This window comes from Balaenoptera physalus, assembly GCF_965194825.1.
Source record: "Balaenoptera physalus genome assembly, chromosome: 13".
NCBI lineage: Eukaryota > Metazoa > Chordata > Mammalia > Artiodactyla > Balaenopteridae > Balaenoptera > Balaenoptera physalus.
Genome location: NC_138892.1, coordinates 10795492 through 10819651, shown reverse-complemented (window position 1 = coordinate 10819651; position 24160 = coordinate 10795492). Strand labels below are relative to the sequence as shown.

The following is a 24160-nucleotide window of genomic DNA, read 5'->3' as shown; positions in this document are numbered from 1 at the left end:
GAAAAGCGTCCCAGCTGGCTGAATGATTGAGTTTAGGGAAAAACTGACCCAGCACATGCCTCTCAACTCCCTAATGAGGTCAGTTCCGTTCTACAAGGTGAATCGAGGTCGCTTGCCAGGGCGACGGCCGAGCAGAACCAGAATCGCCAGATTCCCTGTCTCGGTCTCGCTTTAACCCTCCCGGAGACCAAGAGGCTCGAGAGGACACCACGGACCAGTTCCCCGGCGGACCGCCAGGGGGCGACAGAATGCAACGGACCCGGGTAAGCCGGTAACCGGGCTCCCCCGGGCCGCGGGTGGGAAAACAGATGAAAAGGGTCTGTAATAGAAGGAGAAACGGCAGGAGAAAAGGCAGAGGCTAGGAGGTCTATTCATTCTGCCCTGCCTGACTTCAGTCTGGCACCCAGCAGTATCTTCCGCCCACTGTTGCCGCATGGACCTCTCTAAAACAAAAGCCTGACTTTGTCACCACTACGCGTGAAACTCTTTAAGGACATCTCCAACATAGTTCACAAGAAAAAAAGCTAAACTTGCAGGACTTGCGTGATCTTGCCCCAGCGTATTTCCAGGCCTACGTCCTCTGAAGCGTAATTGAAATACTTTCAATTATCTGACCTCATCATACTCTTTCTCTCCTGTGAGCCCTGAAACGTTTGGTTCCCTCTACCTGGAATATCTTCTCACACCAGGTTTACCTGGAGAATTCTGACTGTCTTTCAGCTAGATATCACCTCCCCTGTGAAACCTCCCCTGACAAGAGAGCACCTCCCTCATACCCACCCCAGTTTGGGGTAGAGGGCCCCTCCTGTGTTGCCATTACCCCGTGGGCTTCCCCTACCACGTTGTGTAATAAATATCTGGACTTGCCTTTCTCTTCCAGCGCCAGTCCCAGAGCAAGGCGAATACAGAGTGCATGAAATGATTGCAGAATGAATGCAGAAAATAGTACAGGGTTCCGGCTCTGCCACTTGTGTGATCTACGACAAACTACCTCGTTCATGTTGTGAGGAGTAAATAGAGAAATGTATAAAAAGTGCTTAAAACAATACTTGGAACACTGTAAGCACTCAAACTTTGACTTATTTTCACAGCGGCCAACGTACGTCATTGCCCTTTTAAGGGACCCTCCCACTTTTGCATCTAAGCGGAAATACCCGCTCAGGGATACGGAAGTGACCTAAGAGCCCCTCAAAAACATGGCCGCGGAAAGTTCTTCCGGAAGCGATCATAGGCATCGCCGTGACGCAGAACGATTTAGAGCGTCCCGCAGGGTTTCCATGGTGCAGCCCTCAGCCCCGAGTCCCTCGGCTTCCTTTCCGGCCAGAGCGCTGTGAGCAAGGCAGGCGGCGAGTCCCTCCCACGATGTTAACGCTGCTTGGGGGAGGGGTTGGGAGCGCAGGTGGCGCTCTAGGCGAGTTCGTTTGCGTCTCTATGGTGCCGAATGCTCTTCGGCTCCGCGCGTCGGGACGGACGTTGCCCCTTTAATCGGCGGAGGGTGGTGCCGACGAGGTCCCGCGAGAGCACCGGGCGGCGGGGGGCGGTGCCGAGGCTAGGGGCCCGTGGCCGATGGAGCCTGCGATGGAGCCGGAGACTCTGGAGGCGCGAATCAGTGAGTGTCCGGGAGGGGCGCGGGCCGGACCGGAACCGGAACCGGGGGCACTAGGCGGGCCCCTTCCCGGCGGGGGCGGGGTACGCAGCGCCCCCTCCTCACGCCCTGCCCCGGCCCGGTAGGGGCGGTGTCCCAAGCCCATACCTCCGATCCTGGGGTTAAGGGAGACCCCACCAGCTGCGCGGACCGGCGATGGGAGCGGGCGCCGCCCACCCTTCCGATTCCTGGGCCGCGACCCCCGGGGAGGAGTGAGCTGCGCCCGGCTCTGCGCCCAGAACCCCCGGGACAGAGCACCCTCCAACTGTCTCGGGCCCAGACTTTTCCGCGGAGCGGACACCCAAGTCATTCCCTGGACTCCGGGAGGAAGCAAGCGAGCGGCCCCGAGAGCTGCACCTCACACCCGGGAGCGAGGGACCAGGCTCCCCTTGAGCCCCGAATCCTCCACTCACTGGCGCTGCATGGCGTGACTCTCTCCTATCCCTTTCTTGAGCTTGCAACTCAGATTTGCTCGTTCCCCCGCCCAGGAAGGTAGGACCCACTAACCCATCGAATCCCCCGCGCTCTGGCCACATAGTGAGAAACCCCCAAACCCCACAGGCTTGGGAGGGTCCTGTCTCAGACTCCAGAAGTGATTTCAAGTTCTCTATCACTACCCTCAGTCCAGGCCCTGAGATTCTGCACCCCCTACCAAAGACTCGTTTCCTAGCCCTTGCTAAGTTTTCTCCAAAGGGCCCTGCATCCCCTCCTGTGTCTCCTCAGACACGATTTCCTACTACTTAGGCTTGAGTACTAGCCCTCACACTGTCTACCTGACCTCCATGTCCCACACTGCAGAAGATGCTCGGCTCTCATAACCCACTACTGGACTCTGCTCCTGAGAGCACGGCTTGCTTCCCCCTGGACTAGGGACAGCTCCCTCCCAAGTCTTTGCTCCCGTTCAGGTCACATCTGTACCAGGGCCTCAGAGAGTCCTCTGGGTCTGCTTTCATCTCAGCCCCTTGACTCCAGGCACACCAGGGAGCTGCACAGGATGATTTGGGATTATGACCAGCCCCTTTTAAGCCAGTCTTGTGCAGAGTTGAATCCTGAGGATGGTCCCAGAAGTACACCGTCTCCAAGGATGTTTCAGAGTCCGTCTGGCCAGTGGAGGGGGAGGGCATGGAAAGGAAGCACTCAGTGGCCGTCGAGACTGTTCTGGAACGCCACAAGTGTCCAGGTCTCAGCAATAACTTAGGGGGGGATGGGCAGGGCCCTCACTGACAGATCTGACAGGCCGCAAGCCTTGAGCCGTGGGTGCTACGGAACAGTGTCAGGTTTAGCAACGGTGGGGATTTTCTGAGCGGCCAAAGAGTCTGATCTGAAAAACAGACAGGAGTCAGGACACTCAGGTTTGGCAGGAGGCTAGACTCTGATAGATGGCGGCTGAGGTGGTTTTCTCTTTTTCTTCCCCTTTGTGCCCTAGCAAAATGGTAAGCTCTTACCTTGCAGTGACTGGAGGTGAAGAGTAGCTTTTGGTGGGTAACTGATGACATTGTCACCACTGTAGAGTGACAGGGTGGAGTCATGCCCTGTTGTGAAACAATTCCCTCCTTCCCTGTGTGTTCTACCCTGCTGCCTGCTGGGGAAAGTGCTCCCCCCAGGTAGAGGTAAGAGGGCTGGGAGTTGGGGGCCAGGGCCAGAGAGGTTGGTCAGATCTCCTTGGACCCAGAGGCCCTCGCTCTGAACCAGATGCAGACATGTCTCATGATGCCACTACTTCTTCCTCACTGGCTTCTGACTTAGGAGTGGGCTCTAGAACCAGTTTCTCTGTCCTCACTCAGACTCACGTGTCTCTGACACTCTAAGGGACTTCCTGTTTTAGGGTCCCCCGGCTGGATGTCATTGAGTAAGCAATACCCAGCCCCATTCTAGTTTTCTAAGCAGCCTCTGGCCGTGCTGGGGGGCTGGGAGGCTGGGAGGCAGAGTAGATGGGGGGCACCTGTTTCTGGTGTTCCTGGGTGGTCAGCAGGGGCTTCATTTCTCCCAGGGGCTGGCGGTCTCTGCAGGGCACCTGGAACAGAGATTTGTATGCACAGAGGAAATGTTTCTTTCAGATCTCTGCTCAGCTGTACCTCTGAGAGCTCTCCCAGAAAGCAGCACCCCACACACACTTCTTTATACCTTCTCCCTGCTATGGTTTTCTTTCTTTCTTTCTGTTTTTTTTTAATGCTTTATTTTTCTTTGTAGCACTCTGCAACAGTGTACAGTATCCTGTGTTTGTTTGTTTATCTGAGTAGTCAGTGTTTCTTTTGCTGGGTGATGAGCTCCAAGAGGGCAGGGATTTTGTCTTGTTCACTGCTGTGGTCCCACACTCAGAATATTTATTGAATAAATATGAATTAAATGATTGGCTGCCAGGCACTGGGATCCTAGGGCTCCAGGCCTCCCGCCAGAGCACAGGGCCCCAAATAGGCAGGGCCACAGACCGAGTCCCCAGCCTCCTCCTGACCACAGATCCTTCTGTGTCCCACCTCCTGGGCTGTGCCCTTCACACCCTCGGCTCCATCCTCAGGTTTGGGCAGAACTGACCAGCACAGGGTGACGCTTGGAGATAGGCTGTCGGGAGGTCATGAAGATCCAGCTCCGGCTGCCCCACGCCTTACCCTGGGTAGAGTACGCTGTCATCCCCAATCACTTCTTACTTTGCTCCAGTTTTACAAATGGGGAAATGGAGGTTCGGGGAAGTTAAGTGACCTACTTAATCGTTGGGGTTTTTTAAAAATTTTATTGAAATATAGTTGATTTACAATGAGTTAATTGCTGCTATACAGCAAAGGACTCACTTTTACACATATATACGTTCTCGTTTTATACTCTTTTCCATTATGGTTTATCCCAGGATATTGAATATAGTTCCCTGTGCTATACAGTAGGACCTTGTTGTTTATTTTTAGCTGTTGTCTCACCAACGGTGGGGGTCGGGGGGTACTGTCTGGCCTTGTTTACCACCCCTTCCTGTTGGCCCTTTCCTGGCCACTACCTACTCCTGGATTCGGATTCCCCCAGAACCTCCCCCTGCCTGCCGGCAGCTGAGCCCGCATCCATTCACTCATTTACTGGGTGTGCATTTATGGGCGTGTGCAATAGTGGCTGGGATGCGGTGCAGTAGCAGACTTGGGCCCACGATGAAGGTCGGGTCTGGGGGACGCAGCAGAGAGCTGCCTCGGCAGTGCTGCCCCGGGCAGGTGGCGCTGTTAGGGAAGGAGGAAGCGATACCTGAGCCGCACTCCTTCCCAAGGCCCCCCATGCCCTGAGCTGTTATCCACAGTTCTTCTTACCCGCAACCCTTGAGCTGTTCCGAGGCACGTCATCCCCAGCCTGGTTAAGTCCCTCCAGTGCTTCTTGTGTTGCCTCTTCCAGGCAGCCTCCCCTGAGTCCCCTCCTCCTGTTACCGGTTCCCACGGCTCCTTTGCCTCCCTCTGTCACATTCTATTGAGAACCTAGCTGACCTTGGCCCACTTCCCAGCTGCAAAGCTCCTTGAGGTTGGAACTACTGCTTTTTTCCCTTACCTCTGAATCTCCTCTGAGAGTAAATTCCGTGAGAATTATGGGGACACTTCAGGAGCAGAATCAGAGGAGGTGCAGACACGCGTACAGCAGCAGGGGTTGGGACAATGGCGGGAGGGGAACGACCCCTGAGCACAATCTCTAGACGTGGGGCCCTTCGGGGAGAAGCTGCGAGGAGAAGCCCGCAGACGACGGCTCATCTGTGCATTGACTTGACGGACGTCAGTGCTGGGGTCTCGGGGCCGTCGGAGCAGGGAGTCCAGGGGAGGCCTTTTCGCACGCTCAGCCGTACGCCAGGGCAGGGAGTGGGAGAGGCAGGGATCCCTTCACCAGGCCACTGGCCCTCTCTTCTCCTCCAGACAGAGCCACAAACCCCCTGAACAAGGAGCTGCACTGGGCCAGCATCAACGGCTTCTGCGAGCAGCTCAACGAGGACTTTGAGGGGTAGGTGGCTTCCCCGTCTTTCACTCACATACTCAGCACCTGCCGTGCTCACTCCAGACCCTGGCCTTGGGCAGAGACGAGGATGAGTTGAGACCCAGTTTCCATTCTTAAGTGCTCCCAAATTAACAATGGCAGCGCGCACTTTGTACTCAGTGCCACTGTGTGCCACCCTCTGAGGTGGGTCTTGCTGGACCCATCTTACAGGTGAAGAAACCGAGGCTCAGGGAGCTCAGCAGTTGCCCCAAGATCTCGTAGAGAGAAGGAGGTAGTCCCGGGCTTGATGAAGCACCCATGCTTTGTTGGGGAGGGCCTCCCAGAGACCTGCGTGCTCCCCAGCTGGGAGGGGCCAGCAGGCCCTTTGCTCAAGGAAGAACCAGAACCGTCTGCATTAGAATCACCTGGTGTGTTTGTCAAAAATGTCCATTTGTGGGCTGCACCCAGACTTGGACTAGACTGGCCGGCAGGGAGCTTGGGGGGGGACGTTGTTGGCAGGCTCCCCAGGTGGCACTGAAGTTTGGGGAGCACAGCTCAGTGTGCTTCGCTCCCGCCACACCCCATGAGCATAGGCGCTCCACTCGGGATGCCGTGCAGACAGCGTGACCTGTGTGCTGCCCAGTCCAGCTGCTCAGGTGGGAGTCCCATCCCTTCTGTTAGCTGAGTCTCCTGGACGAGTAACTAGATGCCTCTGAGCCCCCATTTCTGGGACTGTAAAGTGGAGGTGATAGTGCTGCCTACCTCGGGGGGCTCTTATGGAGGTTAGGCAGGAAAATGGACGTGAGGTGCCTCGCACATCGTAAGTGCTCCGTATGTGTTAGCTGTTACTGTCACTGGTGACAGGTCTTTCATGATCTGGTAGATGATGTCACCATTGCCACCGTGACTTCTCCCAGCAGAATATTCTGTGCACATTGTCATGTTCTGCTCCCAGGCTGGGCCCTTGAAGGCTGTGGGCATCTCTCTGTACTTGTCCCTACGGCAAGCCAAGGACACGGCAGGTCATAGTTCTCAGTGAAGCCGGCCAACGGGCTGAGCTCACGCCTTTCAAAGGTCCCCGGCCTGCACTCCCTACCTGGTCCTGCCCTCTTGTGCCACAGTCTCCAGCCCCAATCTGGAGAGGGAGCTGGGCCTTTGCATGTGTCCTGGAGAAGCTGCTGCCGGCTGCAGTTCCAGCGGGGAAGTGTGGCCGCCCTCCCTGGGGTGCCCGGGGCTCTGTGGCTAGTCTGGCTCTTTGCTGTTCCTCTCACCCAGGCCTCCACTTGCCACCCGGCTGTTGGCCCACAAGATCCAATCCCCGCAGGAGTGGGAGGCGATCCAGGCCCTGACGGTGAGGAGAAGGGGAAGCATGGTGCCATCTGTCCCCTGACCATGTGGGTGGCACCAGGGGGGGGCCAAGACTGGGGTTTTTGGGGTCCCAACAGGTTCTTCTTTAGAGCCCAAGGGAATTGTGCCCAGATGGCCTAGAATGGGGGTGTGGCCCAGCCCCTGAGGGTCCCATGGCAACCAATGCACCAGTGGGCTGGCCTCCCACCCCAGACCCTGCACAGTTAGGTTTCTTGTGGGGAGGAAGCCCTAGGTCATTCGGCCCAGGGATTCCCAGGTCCAGCTGTGCCTCCAACCTTCAGGAGGCTGAATCAGGGCCCCACCCCAGGCCCGCCGACCAGAACCCCTATAGTATATGCCTCCAGGAATCTTCGTGTTTATAGAGCTCCGTGTTTATAGATGCGTTGCGGGGCTGGGCCGGGCCAGCCCATCGATGGCCTCCAGGCACAGGACAGCACAGGGGTGCAAGGGGTGACAGCTGGGCTCAGGCCAGAGGTTTCAAAGCTGAGCCAGTAGCAGAAGAGCAGGGAGTGCACTGTCGTGGCCCCCAAGCACGGGTCAGATAGCAACAAACCATACAGCAAAGCTGATTTTAGGCGGTGGTAGATAAACAGTTTTCCTTTTAATAGTTATGTATTTGTTTTAACATGTTAGAGTTTGGGTGGGTTTTTTTTCCCTGAAATACATATTAGTCCTCTGATTTCACATACATCTAGCTTAGGATAAGGCTGAGTTTGATGGTGCCTATTTACGTGTCAAAAAATCATCGAAGGAAAATAGTAAGAAAATAATTTACAAGTGGTCCTCAGATGTGGCCAAGCCATGGAGGGACTAAGTCGGTGCTGCGAGTTGGGCATCGCCAGGCTCTCGGGGTGGCCCAGCCCTGTCCCCCAGAGGGTGGTGATCAATCTCAGGCGGTCTCTGAACTTCAGAATCCTCTTTTTCTCAAGAGTCCTTTTCCCCCTTCTCACTGCCGGTCCCTGGGCTTCTGGGCCCTGGCTGAGGCGTGGGAGGGAGGGTACCTCCTCTGATCCTCCCTGGGGGTCCCCGCACCTCACACCACCCCCCCAGGTGCTGGAAACATGCATGAAGAGCTGCGGCAAGAGGTTCCACGACGAGGTGGGCAAGTTCCGCTTCCTCAACGAGCTCATCAAGGTCGTGTCTCCCAAGGTGGGTGCTCCCAGCGCGCGCTCCGACCTGCGCTGTCAGATGGCGGTTGAGGAGGGGCGACTGGCCTCATCCTGGCCCGACACAAACACAGACCCGTTCTCAGGGTTCCCTTCACGGCTGAGTCCGGACGGCTGGGTTTCCAGGAAGAATGCTTCCAGGCTGCCTGGTGGCCGGCCAGCTCTGGAGCTGCTTGGCACTTAGGGAGGAATGATTGCAGTGAACACAGAACACTTCCCCAGCGCGGGCTGCTCGGGCTCTGAGATCTCTCCCTGCAGACCTGGCCACAGCGCCCCACCTAGGTGTCTAGTGGAGGGCCTCCCTGTCTCCACCTCACAAGAGTGGCCTCCTTGAGGCCTTGGATGCTGAGGCCCCAAACCTGAGTGATAGAGCCTCTGATGGGCCTGAGGAGTCCTCCCCTAGGGCAGGAACATGTTTGATGCCCCTTGGGTGAGAGCCCACCCCTTCGCCCATCCTTGCTCAGACCCGTCCCTTGACCAGAGCAGCTGAATGACCCAGCAGCTCTTCTCAGGAGATGACCGGAGTGAGAGCCGGTTCCCTCTGCCGAGTTTGCTGCTGGGAGACTGAATGGAGCCCAGGGCCGAGCGGTTCCACACCTGCTTCTTCCCTGGTCAGCCCGGAGCCTGGTGGCTCCTCCTTCCTGAGGTCACAGTTAAGGTTTCCACGAGCTGGCCGAGAGCAGGCGCCGGGCTCTGGGCCTTACCTGTGCCAGCTCTGCATCCCCAGCACGGTGCTACTGCTGTCATCCCCACTTAACAGGCGGGGCACTGGGACATCCAGGGCTGGCACAGCTGGTGAGCAGCAGGGCTAGGAGGTGAGCTCAGGCTGCTCAGGTGGGAGGGTCGTGTAGGCTGAGGTTTCTGAAGGAGTCCTGGGGAGGCAGCCAGGTTTAGGCTGGGGTTGGGACTACAGTGAGTGGGGCCGGGCAATGTCAAAGCCTCCTCTCCCTTCCGTCCCCGAAGTACCTGGGCTCTCGGACGTCGGAGAAGGTGAAGAACAAGATCTTGGAGCTTCTCTACAGCTGGACGGTCGGCCTCCCTGAGGAGGTGAAGATCGCAGAGGCCTACCAGATGCTGAAGAAGCAGGGTGAGGCACCAGAGGTGGGGTGTGGCCACCTCCTCCCCTCCTCCCTGGGGCTCTGGCAGCTTCAGGGCCTCTGGCAGCAAGGTCCTAGGTCTGCCCTTTAACTTCTCAAGAACATAGAGTCAGTGGGGCCTCTATGGTTCTGCCTGAGGCCAGCTTGGATGGAGAAAAGATGGGGTTGAGTCAGAGACTGGTCCCCATGGTATGGCCTCAAAATACAGGTTTCTAACTGCCCCCGACCCCGCACGCACACTATTTGACATGGTAGTTCAGGAGCAGGCCCTGACCCCCCAAAGTCCAGCGCCAGCATGCTGGAGAAAGCCTGCCCTCCACCTTCCATCCTACCCTTGCCTGCCCCCATCCCCCTCTCCCCTCCACCCCAGCCCCTGAGACGGTCTCCCCACCGCCGTCCGCTGCAGGGATTGTGAAGGCCGACCCCAAGCTTCCAGATGATGCCACCTTTCCCCTTCCTCCGCCACGGCCCAAGAATGTGATCTTTGAAGACGAGGAGAAATCCAAGGTGAGGCTTCAGGGAGGGCCAGATGAGGACTCCAGGCCCAATGGGGGTCAGCGGGTTCCAGCCCCTGGCGGCCCTGTCCCTGGAGCAGAGGCTACGCTGAGCACGGGCGCTGTGGTGGGTGACGGGTGCCGGGTGTTGAGCCCTTACACATGCTGAGTGCTGCCCGCGCAGTGCCCTTCACTTAGTAAACGCAGGCCTGAGGCTGGTGGCCCTGGGGTTGGTTTGAGGGCATTTCATAGGTTGATCAGGAAGGAGCTTGCCTGTTTTTATGTCTGTGACCTTCTCAACAATAATTTTACTAGCTTGTTGTTAAAGAAGCATGTGGTCATGGGCAAGAACTTAAACAGCACGGGAGGTAGGATAAAAAGTAAAAGCTCCTCTTCTACCCAGTCTAGTCCCAGGGGGTAAACGTTGTTGAGTTTCCTGTACGTCCTTCCAGAAGAATTCTCTAGCAATAGTAATGTAATGTTTCGCACCATTTGTGGAAAGCTTATTTCTGCTGGGCGCTGCGGAGAGCACTTACGTGCAGTGTGTCACTTATCCCACGGCCACCCCGTAAGGTGTCAGTAGATCCTTGCCATCCCATGGAGAGCTTAGTAACTTATTCACATCCCACCACCAGGAAAAGGAGCCAGCACGGGACCCCAGGCCCAAGGACTGCTGTCACAGCCATGTCCCTCTGTCTCCATAGATGCTGGCCCGCCTGCTGAAGAGCTCCCACCCCGAGGACCTCCGAGCAGCCAACAAACTCATCAAGGAGATGGTGCAGGAGGTGATGGCCAAGCCCAGAGTGCAAGGAGGTGGCGGGATGGGATGTTGAGCTGGGCCACTGAGGGAGGTCGTGTGTACGTGTGCGCAGTGGCCCGACTAAAGGGCTGTGACAGCAGAAAAAGAGCTGACCGAGTCAGGGGGACCCTGCGGGCAGAGCCAGGATCAGCGTGTGGAAGGAAGAATTTCCCAGCAGCCGAGCTGACCTGCATTGGCTTCTGTGAGGCTGAATACCTCTTCTGTAAAAGTTAGAGGGAAATTAGGCCTTACTATGTTCAAGATATAGTATATTTTACATACATATACGTACAGAGAGAATAATATACATGTATTTTATAAGTATGTATACCTGTGTTGTGGGTGCGTGCTGAAATCTTTTTTATTGATGAGGATATGTCATCAAAAAAGTGCAGTCCAGAGACCCAGAGGGCAGACACTGTGGGCTGTCTTAGGGCAGACTGTGTGCTCTGACAGCCCAGAGAAAGGGCAGCCCCTCTCAAGGAGGGCGATTGTATCAGACGGCACAGCACAAGCCCACCTTTCATTCCACAAGGGAGGAGCATGCATGGTGAGCAGAGTGGGAGAGGGATAGCAGGGTCACTGCTGCAGTGGCCTTTCAAGGGGGTCACGGCACTAGTTTCTCAGTTGTACTTGGTGACCGCTAAGGTCCCCTTTCACTCTCAAGTACGGGAACCTCCTTTCAAGGGACAAACACAGAGAGGGGGAGGGTTATGTAGAACCACAGGTGTAAATCTAGCTCCCGGCCCTCCAGAATCACCTGGTGAGTGTGTTGGAAACCCAGATTCCTGGGCCACCCCTAGAGATTCTGATGGGCTCGTGCAGAGGCCTGGGTCCAGGGGGAGTTGGCAAGAGGAGAGGAAGTGAACACAGGGTTGGTCAAGGGCTTCTTGGACCAGAGTGCCCTGTCCTGGGCCCAAGGGGCCCTTAGCAGGGGCTGATCTCACACCCAGCAGAGGGTGGTGTGGGACAGTGCCTGGCTCAGGTCCAGGCCTGACTCGGGCGCTCCGGGGCCGTTTGCCGATGCCTCCCCAGGACCAGAAGCGAATGGAGAAGATCTCAAAGCGGGTGAGCGCCATCGAGGAGGTGAACAACAACGTGAAGTTGCTGACGGAGATGGTGATGAACCACAGCCAGGGCGGCGCGGCTGCCCAAAGCAGTGAGGACCTCATGAAGGTGCGCCCGCCCCCACCCACCCCCCACGCACTGCAGGGCCCCCGCCGGCCCTGACCTGCCCGCCCTGCTGCCCCCAGGAACTGTACCAGCGCTGTGAGCGCTTGCGGCCCACGCTCTTCCGACTGGCCAGCGACACGGAGGACAATGACGAGGCCTTAGGTGAGCTGCAGTTGGAAGGAGCTGCCACCAGGGGGCCCCCTTCTCCAGCAGTGACCTTGGGTTTCTCCACTTTGAGGAAGAAGGAAGCAGAGATCAGGGGCTGATGTGCTTTAGAGACCCTTTGGGTCAAGCCCCTTCGCAGACACCTTTTTTACTGCCCGTAAGCCGCACAGGAGGGAGAATTGTCCCTATTTCACAACTGGGGCTCAGGGAGGGAAGTGACCTGTCCAGAGAGCAGAACGGTGGCAGAGCCAGGGTGGACCGGAGGCTCTCTCCCTCCAGACACTGCCTCCCCAGTAAGGGTGAGCTCGAAACCTAGAGCAAATCCCTCAGGCCTGAGCGCTTCCAGAGCTGGGCCCCATGGCTCCTGCTAGGGCCGCACGTCAGGGTCTCGTCCTTGTTTTGTGCCCCCACATCAGCCAGGGCCTCTCGGGCAGCAGTCTAGGTACCATCTCAGCCTCCATTCATCAGGAGTTCCCTGAGCGCCTCCCATGTGCCAGGCACCTGGTCCCCACCCAAGAGGCTTGCTGCTCAGATCCCTCTAAGCCTTGGCCACCAGGAGGTAACATCGATGAGGGCCTTGTTTGTGCCGGGCACTGTTCTGGGCCCCGGGGGGTATGGCAGTGATCAAAATCAACAGAACCAAATCCTCATGGAGCTTGTAGCCTGATGAGAGGAGACAGACAGTAAAGCAAGGGTGTGAGCGGGGCAGTTTGTCAGGCGGTGATAAGGGGCGTGAAGAAAAACAGAGGTGGGACTGGTGGTGCGGGCTCGGGGTTAGAGAGGGCCTCCTGAGGTGAATTGGAAGAAGACCTGAAGCAGGAAGGGGTGAAGCCATGCAGAGATCTAGGGGTCTCCAGACAGCAGAGCCAGCGTGGAGGCTTGGAGGCCGGGGCACACCTGTGTGTTCGGGGGTTGGCACGGGGCAGCGTGGAGGAGACTGGGCGAGGGCAGGTCGCAGAGGGCCTGAGTCCGAGGAGTCGAGGTGGGCTGCCCCCAGGCCCCTCCCACGAGGCTTGAGATGGCCGCAGGGTGCTCATCTCCCCCCCGGAGGCCCCCACATTCTTTCAGCCTGGCCTCTCCCCTCCTGCCTGTTCCAGCGGAGATCCTGCAAGCCAATGACAACCTCACCCAGGTCATCAACCTGTACAAGCAGCTGGTGCGGGGAGAGGAGGTCAACGGCGATGCCACAGCCGCCTGCATCCCTGGTGAGGAGGTGGCAGGAGAGCTGGGAGGGCCCCCGAGTCGGAGAGGCATGGGGTCCCGGGTAGGGTGCTGGTCACAGAGCTTGGTGGCCCCTTAAGATGCGGGAGGCCCTCGCTGGGAGAGCTGGGGGTGGAGTCTGTGCCAAGCCTGCAGCTGCTGGGGAGGCGGGGGAGGAGGTCTGGATGAGGGTCGGAGGGGAGGGAGCCAAGGGTTTGGCAAGGACAGGCAGGAGAAGGAAGGCCTTTCTTTCATTTGACCAGTCTGGCACCTGTTGTGTGGGGCTAGGCCACACCCCCGAGGCTTAGTTTAATTATCAGAAGTGGGCACGGAGGGTTTGATACATCAGCATTACAGGCTCGGCTCCACTCAGGGTAAAGTGACAGCCCTGGGGGACCCCGGGAGAGGTTAGAATTGGCCCTGTTTGGGAGAGGTGGGGGTGGGGTACTACACAGAAACATCGTAGTCTAAGAGGGGCCTTAAAGGATGGGAGGCAATTGGCCAAGAGGGAAGAAGGAAGTACATTCTGTGAGGAAGGGACACTATGTGCCAAAGAAGAGACCTGGCAAGCAGATTCGGGGCAGAGGGAATGTGGCCAAGGAGGGGAAGCTCGCTGCTCCCAGACCCCAGGGACTCTGAGTGTCCTCCGCCCAAGGCTGGCCTGACTCTCCTTTCCCACCCCAGGGAGCACCTCGGCCTTGTTGGACCTCTCAGGTCTGGATCTCCCTCCGGTGGGCACCACTGACCCAGCCACGCCCACCTGCCCTGGTGACCAGGCCAGCCTGGAGCAGCCCAGCACCTCAGTTTCCCTACTTGACGATGAGCTCATGTCTCTGGGTGAGGAAGGGGCGGGGCCCAGAGCAGGGCAGGCTCTGCTGCAGGTGGGGGGTGATGCCCCCAGCACACGAGGCGGCTTTCAGAGGGCAGTCACGTCAGCGTGTTCCTCCTCCTGTGAGTCCTCTGGAGGTTGGGGCATAGGCACCAGGCCCATTTCACAGCTGAGGAAGCTGAGGCTCAGGGAAATGAAGGAGCTTGTGCCAGGTCCTACAGTCAAAGGGTGAGGCTGGTGGGACTTCAAAGAATCCACCTGCCATTGCAGGGGACACAGGTTCGAGCCCTGGTCTGGGAAGATCCCACATGCCGCAGAGCAACTAAGCCCGTGCACCACAACTATTGAAGCCCACACACCTAGAGCCCGTGCTGTACAACAAGAGAAGCCACCACAATGAGAAGCCCACGCACTGCAACAAAGAGTAGCCCCTGCTCATCGCAACTAAAGAAAGCCCACGCGCAGTAACAAAGACCCAATGCAGCCAAAAAAAAAAATTCAAAAAAAAAACAAAAAAAAAAACAGTAAGGCTGGCATCACCTCTGATAAGCCAGCCACACCTAGGCTCTGGCGGCCTGAGGGAAAACAAAGGGATTTCCCTGTAGCAGGTTAGAGCCTAGAACTGGGAGCTCCCCAGGCAAGTCAGCATTTCCTCGCCACTGAGAGAAAGAGGTGGGGAGCTCTGGAAGCTCCAGGGAAGCCCGTGCAGGAGTGCAAGGCACTCTGTGAGCCACGCTGGTCCCAGGCCAGGCCCGCGGTCACTCTGGCGGGGTCGGGGCTCCAGAGCCCAGTGGGGAGCAGGCTCGTCCCTGGGGAAGAAGCAGAGGGCACCCCGCCGGCCAAGCAGTTTTACAGTTTCCAGCTTTCAGGCGCAGCGGCGCCCGCTGAGAGTGTAGCAGCGGGAGGGCCTCAGAGCCTCCTCACAATGGCCCCAAAGTTGTGAAGGAATAGAGGTGATCGGGCTCTGTCAAGGAGACCTTGCCCTGTCACAGGAGTCTCAGAGGATATGTTGGGAAACTAACTTGGAAGCCAAGTCAGACTGTGTTCTCCTGAGTTAGTTCTGAGGTGAAAACTGTACCTGACGGACTCCGAGAAGCGATGGTGTGCCGGGGTCCCGGCGGGGGCTCCCCTGACCGCGGCCACCGAGCGCTGCTGTGTCTTAGCCCACCCTCCACTCAGCCCAGAAGACGGTGCTGTCGACGTCCCTGGTCCACGGATGCCAGAGCAAGGCTTAGAAAGGCTGAGTGACTTGCCCGACGGGGCACCAGGCTTTGCACGAGGCCCTCAGATTCTGAAGCCTCACTTGTAGCTGCTTTGACTCGGCTCGTCACCCGGAAACGGGAAGTGAGGACCTGGAGTGAGGAGCAGGAGACAAGGGGGACAGCGGACCGGGTCAAGCTCCCCTGTGTGGGCCCGTCAGCCAGCACCCCCCAGGAGGCCCTGACCACAGGGTGCCCGGGGGCTTGCTGAGGAGTCCCACCCACCTGCCCCCTCTTCATTCAGAGCCCGGGGTGACTCAGGGAGAGAGGACCCCGGCCCCGCTCGAGAGGTAAAGATGGGCCAGTGACCAGAAAGCGCACACAGGCTCGTCTTCCCCAGCAGGGCCTGCGCCAGCTCCCAACCCCCGATCGATCCCCGCAGTGGGAGCGTGTGGCCCAGCCCCCAGCGAGGCACTGTGTGCTTCGCGCTTCCTGTCCCCGGTCGCTTCAGCAGAGCCCTGAGCCTCCAGCTTCCTCTGGTTGCTACTCAAAGCAAAGAAAATGTGGGAACCAGAACCAGAAGTGGCAGGGCAGCAGCCGCCCAGCTCCCCGCCTCGGGGGAGTGGAGGAAGCCTCGGGACCACAAAGGGGGCTCATCCTAAACGGTTCTGCGGCAGGAAGGGGGAGGGGGAGGGTGGGGTGAGCAAAACGCACTTCCCGTCGGCCAGAGAGGGCGTCCCCACGCAGGGCAGGCACCGCATTCAGTAGTGACAACAGTCCTCTGATGCAAATGCTACTGTTGTCTCCGTCTTACAGACGAGGCACAGGAAGGTTGCCAGCAGCCCATGGTCACACAGCTGGGTGGCAGAGCTGTGTTTGAGCTCCAGCAATTAGGCCTTGCTCTGTCCACGTCCACCTTGTAAGGCTGTGTGAGGACTGAGACCCATGTCTGCAGTGCCTGACCCGGGGCTGTTCACAGCCTCCACTGTGCTGTCCTTGCTCTCAGAGAGGCATGTCCAGAGGTGGAGACCCAGCAGTTACAGCCTCCCGTGCCTCACTCTTGCCTGTCAGGCTAGACCTCACTTATTCAGGCTTTGCTACAAACAGGATAACTTGGCTTTTCTTTAAAAACCAGGGTGAACTTGGCTGGGGGTGTGCTTCAGGGCGGGCAGAGGTCAAACTGGCTGGTGACCTAATGCCCTCTACCGACCAGCAGGCGATGAGCACGCCTCTTCCAGAAGCGCCACTGCCCTCCTTTGCACCAGTCAGCCAGCCTTGGCCTGTGCCAGGGCAGACAGGGCCTTTAGAGTCTGCCCAGGCCATCCGCGTGGTGTGCTCAGGGGCCCTGCGGCCCAGCCGGCACCTTGCCCACGGTTCCGCAGATTCTGGGCCGGGCCTGGGCCCAGGGCCCTGTTCACTGCACCGCAGTGCCCTTGTGACGCTCAGAGGGTGTCCCTCCAGTCAGTTTGGATGGGCACAGGATGCTGACCCCAGTCTGCCTGGATCTGTGAGTTTACGAACCTCACGTGGTATCTCCCATGCCCTCTTCCCCTCCCCCCCACCCCACCCCCACTGGCTCTCAGCTGCCCGCTAATGAACGAAGGTGAAAGTCCTGACCTCAGTAGTTGAGTTGTTTTCTGAGTGGCAAGAGAGGAAGTGTGTTTGGGCCCAGGGAATGGGCTCTCGGCGTCTTTGGTTTCTACTTCTGCTCTTCGGCTGGTTCCCTCTAGGGGGGAAGGGGGTGTGTCCCCTTCGAACTGAGCCTCTCGGAGGAGGGCGTGCAGGGGGAGGGTAGAAATCAGGGAACCCTGACTCAGCACATAGCCGCCCCGGCTCTCTTGCCTTTGCTCACGAATCCAGCTGCTTTACCTCGGTCTTGCTTCCCTGCAGGCCTAAGCGACCCCACACCCCCTTCAGGCCCAGGCTTGGATGGTGCTGGGTGGAACAGCTTCCAGGTAGGATGGGCCCATCCCAGGGTTAGAGCAGCTGGGACAGGCAGCCTGAGGGGCAGTGAAGGGACGGGTGGGCAGGAGGGCCGGGGGAAGGGGTGGCCCGGGGGCGGAGGCACCCATCCCAGGATGGAGGAAGGTGGGCGGGCCTCTCCTCACAGCGCTTTTCCCTGCATGTCTCAGCCTTGGGTTTCCCTTGGGTTGAGATGGGGGTTCCCCGTTCCTTTTCTCTTGAGGGTGACTCCGAGGTCCCTGGAACGGGATGGTTTCTCGAGTAGAATCCCAGACCGGGCCTGGCCCACCGATGGCCCTGGGGTGAGAGGGGCGCAGGCCGGTGGGAATGTTGTCCACACCCCTGCTGCTGCTTCTCCAGACGTCTCCTGCCGGGAGGGGCAGGGGCCTCAGGGCAGTGCCAGGTGACCTGCCAGGTGACCTGACGCCTTCTCAGCACAGCCTCACCCACCCACATCCTTTGTATGCCCGACAGTCGTCTGATGGCACTGAGCCCCCCCACCCCACTCCGGCCCCCAGCGTGGACAGTCGGCCCCCGGCGCAGACGTCCCTGCCCACGAGCAGTGGTCTGGATGACTTGGACCTCCTGGGGAAGACCCTCCTGCAGCAGTCGCTGCCCCCGGAGTCCCAGCAAGTGCGGTGGTGAGGGCACGCCCTGCCCGGACCCTGCCCCTGCCCCAGGCCCATCAGGGAGAGGCCCGGTGCTGGTCTGTCCCCGTGAGCAGCACTGCCAGAGCACCTCCGTGTGCCAGGTGCCGTCCTGGGCTCGAGGGACACAGCAGTGACCGCAGCAGGTGCAGGGCCCATCCAACAGGGCGTGGAGAGTATGAGAGGGGACCGTGCCCCACTCACACGCCCTCCCCTAGGCTGGCCTGCCAGCACCTGACAAAGACTGAAGGCCCAGAGGGCTGCCAGGGACGAGGGCATTGACCCCGAGTGGGTGGGGTGAGCAAGAGCTGCCCATTCCAAGGTGAGGAGACCAAGGCCAGAGAGACAGGGGGCGTCTGAGCCAGCCATCAGGGACAGCCAGGAAGCCCAGCCTTTCCTGTGCCCCTCGTCTCTTGGCCACCGAAGCTTCACCTCTCAATGCACCACCCTCCAATAAGGGAGAAGCAGCAGCCAGCGCCCCGGCTCACACTCCGGGACCTGCAGAATAAAAGCAGCTGCAGCTTGTCCAGCTCCGGCACCACCAGCCTCCTCCACACCGTGTCCCCCGAGCCCCCTGGGCCCCTGCAGCAGCCCACACTGACGGAGCTCTCGCTGGCCAACATCACTGTGCCTCTGGAGTCCATCAAACCCAGTGAGTAGGGCGGGGGCACAGCGGGTACCAGCTGGGCTGGGTCAGCTCGCGGCCCCACCCGCCTTGCCTGCTGTCAGGAGCTGGATCTGGGGCAGCAGGTGGGAAGGCAAGGCTCCCCTCCCAGCCCTGCCCGACTCAGCGGGGGGCTCTGGGCAAGACCCTTCCTCTTCCCAGGACTCAGTTTTCTCACTGGTCCCAGAGTGTCACAAAACTACGTTCTAAACTCCAGGGTGACCCAGGCATGAGGACTTCTCATGGATGGCCTCTGCGCCCCTCCCCGGGAAGGCAGGGCCAGGACAGGGGAGGTTTGGGGGGGCTCCCCAAGATCATAAAACCGAACTAGGATAAACACTGAGGTCCAAGCCTGGGCTTCTCCTGCCCAGGAGAAAAAGGGCCGCTCACGGCACCAGGCTGTGAGCAGACTGATGAAGACAGGCTAGTCTTCTCGGCACTGTCCATCTTGTGAGCTCACTGTGACGAGGGTGTCACACCCCTGGTGTCCCCAGGAGCTAGGTAGTGGTGCCACCGTCTTAGCAGTATGGAGGACCCTGAGCTCAGAGAAGCAGAGTGGCGGTACCAGGGTCACACAGTGAGAGCATGAGTGAAGCTCAGGCACAGCCCTTCACTCGAGCACTCTGGGAGCAGCCGCCCGGCACTTCGGGAGCCCGGTTGGGACTCAGTTCCAGGGTGGGCATCCTGCCTTCACCATCACACTAGAAGTCCACCTGCCTGTCTGGGCCCCGGACTGTACCCCTGACTGCACTGCTGCCCAGGGTCAAGGCAACAGCCTGGGTCTGGGTCTGTTCATTCATCCCCAGCAGAGCAGCAAGTGCCTGGGGTCAGCCGGGTGTGGGGAGCTGGTCGGATGCGCTTGGGCTCAGGCTCAGCACCCCCCCCACGCCCCCCGCCATCGCCCTCTCCCCTTCTCCTCCGCCAGGCAGCATCTTGCCGGTGACCGTGTATGACCAACATGGCTTCCGGGTCCTCTTCCACTTCGCTCGAGACCCACTGCCCGGGCGCTCCGATGTGCTGGTGGTGGTGGTTTCCATGCTGAGCACCGCCCCCCAGCCCATCCGCAACATTGTTTTCCAGTCAGCTGTCCCCAAGGTGACATAGGCAGACCCCCCTCCTCAAGGCAGGGTGACTTGGGGCTGGATGGGGAGCCAGCTGTCCAGGGTGGGGGTAGGGCCTCTGTCTCCGTCTCTCTGTCTCTCTCTTCTTGGGGAGTTGGGGGGTAGAAGGGCCCCCAGAGGAGGAGCTGGCAGGAGGCTGGGCCTTGTTCCCCAGGGACCAGGGACGAGAAGCCAGGGCTAGCTGCGCCCCGTCCTGCCCTCCTGTCCGCAGGTCATGAAGGTGAAGCTGCAGCCGCCCTCAGGCACAGAGCTGCCAGCATTTAACCCCATCGTCCACCCCTCAGCCATCACCCAGGTCCTGCTCCTTGCCAACCCCCAGAAGGTGAGGGGCCCGGCTGTGACAGGGCACCGCTGTGGGGTGGGGCAGCCTCTTTTCCCCGTCCGACCCTTCTGCCTTCACCATATCTGCCTCAGGAGAAGGTTCGTCTCCGCTACAAGCTGCTCTTCACCATGGGCGACCAGACCTACAACGAGATGGGGGACGTGGACCAGTTCCCCCCACCGGAGACCTGGGGGAGCCTCTAGAACAGAGAGGGGCTGGGGAGAGGAGGGGCAACGGGACTGGCCACCACTGAGCCTGGGTTCCCACGGCCATATTCCCCTGGGTCTGGTGCTTCTCCCCTCCCCCCTGTGGCCCCCTCCTTCCTTGCCCTCTGCCCTGCTGAGCCAAACCCAGCAGGAGGCTAGGCCTCGGTTTGCACTGGTGGGGACCTTCATCACAGGTGGGAGGCTGGAGCAGGGGAGTGCTGCACATGGGCCCCGGAAGGACTTGGGGCCGTGGGGGAGAAGCATGGCTGTTGGGCAAGGGCCAGGACCTCAGGCCCAGCCCCGACCCCAGCCTGGGGAGGGGTCATCCCTGCCTGTCTCTTATGCCTTATGGGAAGGCCCAGCCATAACTTGGGGCCGTGCTGGAGCCGGGACCAGCTCAGGCCTCCTCCATAGGAACCGGGTGACTGGGGGTGGTGACGCCTACACCCCCAGCTCTTTGCACTCTCGGGTGTGTGGTTTGACTCTCTTAGCTTTTCTCTCTGCGTGGCCCTGTGGTCACCGTCTCAGGGGGCCCAGTGAGGGGAGCCCCACCTCTCCCCCACTCCTCCTGGGGGTCTCACTCCACTCTCCTGGCCCCTTTGCTGTCAGGCCTCCGGGGGGACTGGGGGAGAGACAGGTGGCCCCAGCTGGGGGCTCCCAGGCCCCTGGCCAAGGGAGGTCCTGCACTGGAGTTCTCAGTGTGTCTCTTTCATTCATTGGGCTTTGTCCATCCGTCTGTCCATGGGCAGAAGTGGGGTCAGTGTGTGAGTGAGAGCAGGAGTATTTATGGAAATAAAACGTCCTTTTTCCTGGACCAGCTGCTCTCGTGGTCCTTCTGAGGTAGAGGGAGTCAGGAGGGGTCCAAGAGTGGGAGGTCCCCAGGGCTGCCCCGCAGACCTCTCTGCCTCTCCTTGGAGATCGGGCCACGGTTCCTCTCCTCACTACTCCCAGTCCCTATACCGGAAGAGGCCCAGCTCAGGGGCCTGTGGCCACTGCTGAGTCACCAGAGAGGACCCAGGGCTGTGGTGGGCCCAGAGCCGTCCCAGCTGGAAGCGAGCGGCTGCTCGGGCCTGCCAGGAGCCCCAGCTGCTGCAGACGCTGAGGGGGAGGCCCCTGGCCACTCACAACTTCCTCTTGCTGCACTCAGCCCTCAAAACACAGCTGCGGTGCAGCACCACCCGAGGCCCGTGCCTCAGCTTCTCCTTCTCCCCAGAGGCTACTCCCAGGGAGCAGGGTGCCAGCTGCAGCTTGTTTCCAGAGAGGCCCACGGACCCTGCACAGGGGGTGGGGGGTGCCCTGCCACTCCCGGCCGCAGCACAGTCCCCACTGGGTTATCAGTGTTTCTCTGAGAGGCTGGGGTCCAGGCCTGGGGAGTGGCTTAGAGGCTAGCAGCTGAGGGAGCCAACCAGCTCGGAGCAGAGCCAGAAGGAGCTAGTCCAGGGCTTGCTCTGTGGTGGGGAGCCCGCCCTCCGTGCCCTCTGCGCTCTGCCGGGGAGGGTTCCTGCTCACAGACATCTGGGGAAGGCTGCCCGCCCTTTCTCTTCTAGCAGACGGTGGAAGTTCTGCATTTAAGACATCAATTTCCCTTTGTCTAATCTAGTGTTTCCCAGTGTGAACTTGGGCGCTGAACACCTTTACGTAGATACTATTGAGAAGTACTGGAGGCCAGCCTAGCCTGTGTGCTCTTTTCAGTTCTGCAAATGAGGGCCCTTCTCTGTGCCAGGCCGACCCTTGGAAGTGCAGGGCAAGAGTTTCTCCACGTGGGCCGTGCTGTCGAGGGCACTGGAGAGGGAGCAAGGCCTCAGAGCCGGCATATCCAGTTCCCCACTGCCCCCACAGTGTGACCACCATCCTGCATCCAGGCCCCCAGACACCCTGACCTCTCAGCCACGTGGCCTCCTTCCTGTTCCCCTCCTTGCCCACCAGGCAGAACTCTGCCTAAACCCTTGTGATGTCTCCGAAAGATAATCTCTTGTTGGAAGCTTCTTCCTTTAAATGAAACAAAACCCTATTCCCTGTAGCGTCCCCCTGGGGTCCCAGAAGCACCCTCAGGAGCACGCACTCTACAGGTTGCGTGAGCCTGTGACTAACGGCTGGGAGCCTGGGCCTCTTCCAGTGGGGTCTCTGGCTTGCTGTGAGACTTTGAACAAGGTGCTTCCTTCTCTGGCCTTTAGGTTCCTTGTTTGAAAAGGTGGGAGGGACCCAGTGAGCTGTAAGGCCCCTCAGAGGCCTTCTGAAGAGTCCTTGGGCAAAAGGGTCCCCCAGTCGGCTTGGAGTGACCCAGATGTCACAGGGACAGGGAGATCCCTTCAGTCTTTCTGACCACCTTTCCCTGTTCCTAGGCCACCCATCTAGCTGTCTGCATGTCTGTCCTGCAAGTGCCTCTTGAGCAGCACCTGTGCCAGGCACAGCCCTGTCCTCAGAAATCACAGCCTGGCACGGGACCCTTGAGCCAGGAGCATGACCACCGAGAGCTGGGAGGGAGATGCACACGGGAGCTGCTGCAGGAGCCCGCATCTGTCTGAGGGGCTAGAGGGGGGGTCTGATCAGAGGAGGGGACCCTTTGCCTTCACCACCTGGAGGAGTCATCCCCCAAATACTGCGTGTCAATGCAGACACAGGTCCAGAGCCCCTGGAGACCTCAGGCTGAAAGGGGGTACACGCAGGAGTGTTCTCTGTTTCTGCAAGGGTCACCCCCACCCCCGCCCACGCCGGGAGCAGTGGGACTTCCCAGGCCTTGAAGGCACACTTCCACTTCTATTTGTGTGGCTGGAGGCAGCAGCTCTTTTTTTTTTTTTTTTAAATAACCACAGCACACTGGGCTCCTCTGTTCAAGCAGCCAAGAGAAACAGAAGCCACCGCTCGCCTGGGGAGCCTGTCTCTGCAGTCCCCTTGATGCCCCTGCCCCCATTCTCCGCGGGCCTCCTGGTGGGGGCACGGGCCCAGCAAGGCAGATAAGAGGGGAGCCGGCCCTAGCCCGGCACCGCTCTAGGCCGGCAGCATGCAGCCCCTCCCTCCAGCTGCCCCGTGAAAATGGGAAACCGAGGCTCAGGGAGCTTATAAAGTGCCTGAGGGCATATGTTAGGGCCCAGATGTGACCAGCAGTCCTGTGAGGTGACCACCCTGACTGCACATCGCACCCCCCCCCACGCCCCCTCCCGGTCAGCTGCTGTCCTCTGGGGCCAGGGTTAAGGGCACACGCTCTCCGGGGCTGTCAGAATTGCGGTGGAGTCCCCGTGCCTCAGCCCCACCCGGGGTTCCCTGGTAAGTCCTTTTGGCTGGAGGAGGAGGCAAGGAAGTTTTCGGAGCCCCAGAAATGACAGCACACGCCTAGCTGCTCTGGGCAGAAGCCTCCCCTTGGAGGGCAGCAGTGATACGGCCACAAACAATTTCTCAAGTGTCTGAAGTGGGATGTTCCTGCTCAGTCCCGCGGCCCCACAGCTGACCCCTGCTACCACCGCCTCAGCGCCGGCCACTGGCCTCCCTGCCCACATCCTGCTGGAGCTTCAGCAGCGGACGTTTCCCAGACCGTCGCGGGTTTTGGCAGACAATCTGCACTGAAGCCTCTGGGCCCCCCTGAGGCAGCCGCAGGGATTAAGGTGGGGGATCGGGGTGGGGGGGCAGGCAGGGACCAGCATTTCTAGAGTCTTCAGGCAGTGCCATCTGGTACAGCAGGAGAGCACGTGGATGCTTTGGAGCCTGTCAGATCTGCTTTCTAACTTGGCCTCTACCACTTAGCCAGCTAGGGACCTGGGCCAGGAGCCTGGGTCTGCTCACCTATAAAACCACACAAGGGCTTCCCTCGTGGCGCAGTGGTTAAGAATCCCCCTGCCGGTGCAGGGCACATGGGTTCGAGCCCTGGTCCAGGAAGATCCCACATGCCGCGGAGCAACTAAGCCTGTGTGCCACGACTACTGAGCCCACGTGCCACAACTACTGAAGCTGGCGCACCTAGAGCCCGTGCTCCGCAACAAGAGAAGCCACCGCAATGAGAGGCCCGCGCACCGCCATGAAGAGTAGCCCCCGCTCGCCCCAGCTAGAGAAAGCCCGCGTGCAGCAACGAAGACCCAACGCAGCCAAAATTAATTAATTATTTAATTAATAAAACCACATGATACCAACCTCACTGGAGGATGTGAAGTACGTGACAATAAGTGCCATTGAACCCAGGCTGCA

At 59.4% G+C, this 24160-nt stretch overlaps 1 protein-coding gene across 4 annotated transcripts; it reads left to right on the top strand.

Annotated features, from left to right (window-relative positions):
- Positions 1-1191: 1191 nt before the first annotated feature.
- GGA1 (golgi associated, gamma adaptin ear containing, ARF binding protein 1) lies at positions 1192-20798 on the top strand. Of its 4 annotated transcripts, none has more exons than XM_082420030.1 (18): positions 1192-1609; positions 4161-4256; positions 5515-5599; positions 6848-6923; positions 7991-8089; positions 9070-9193; positions 9574-9710; positions 10402-10482; positions 11532-11672; positions 11750-11831; positions 12932-13039; positions 13719-13871; positions 16953-17017; positions 17499-17665; positions 18130-18323; positions 19261-19430; positions 19668-19778; positions 19871-20798. In XM_082420030.1, the coding sequence occupies exons 1-18, from the start codon at positions 1567-1569 to the stop codon at positions 19979-19981; spliced, it is 2043 nt and encodes a 680-aa protein (XP_082276156.1). In that variant the 5' UTR covers positions 1192-1566; the 3' UTR covers positions 19982-20798. The 4 variants fall into 4 exon arrangements, with proteins under 4 accessions (XP_082276156.1, XP_082276157.1, XP_082276159.1 ...); XM_082420031.1 differs by having other exon boundaries at positions 1194-1609; positions 9610-9710; XM_082420033.1 differs by lacking the exon at positions 4161-4256 and adding an exon at positions 1926-2137 and having other exon boundaries at positions 1196-1609.
- Positions 20799-24160: the final 3362 nt, after the last annotated feature.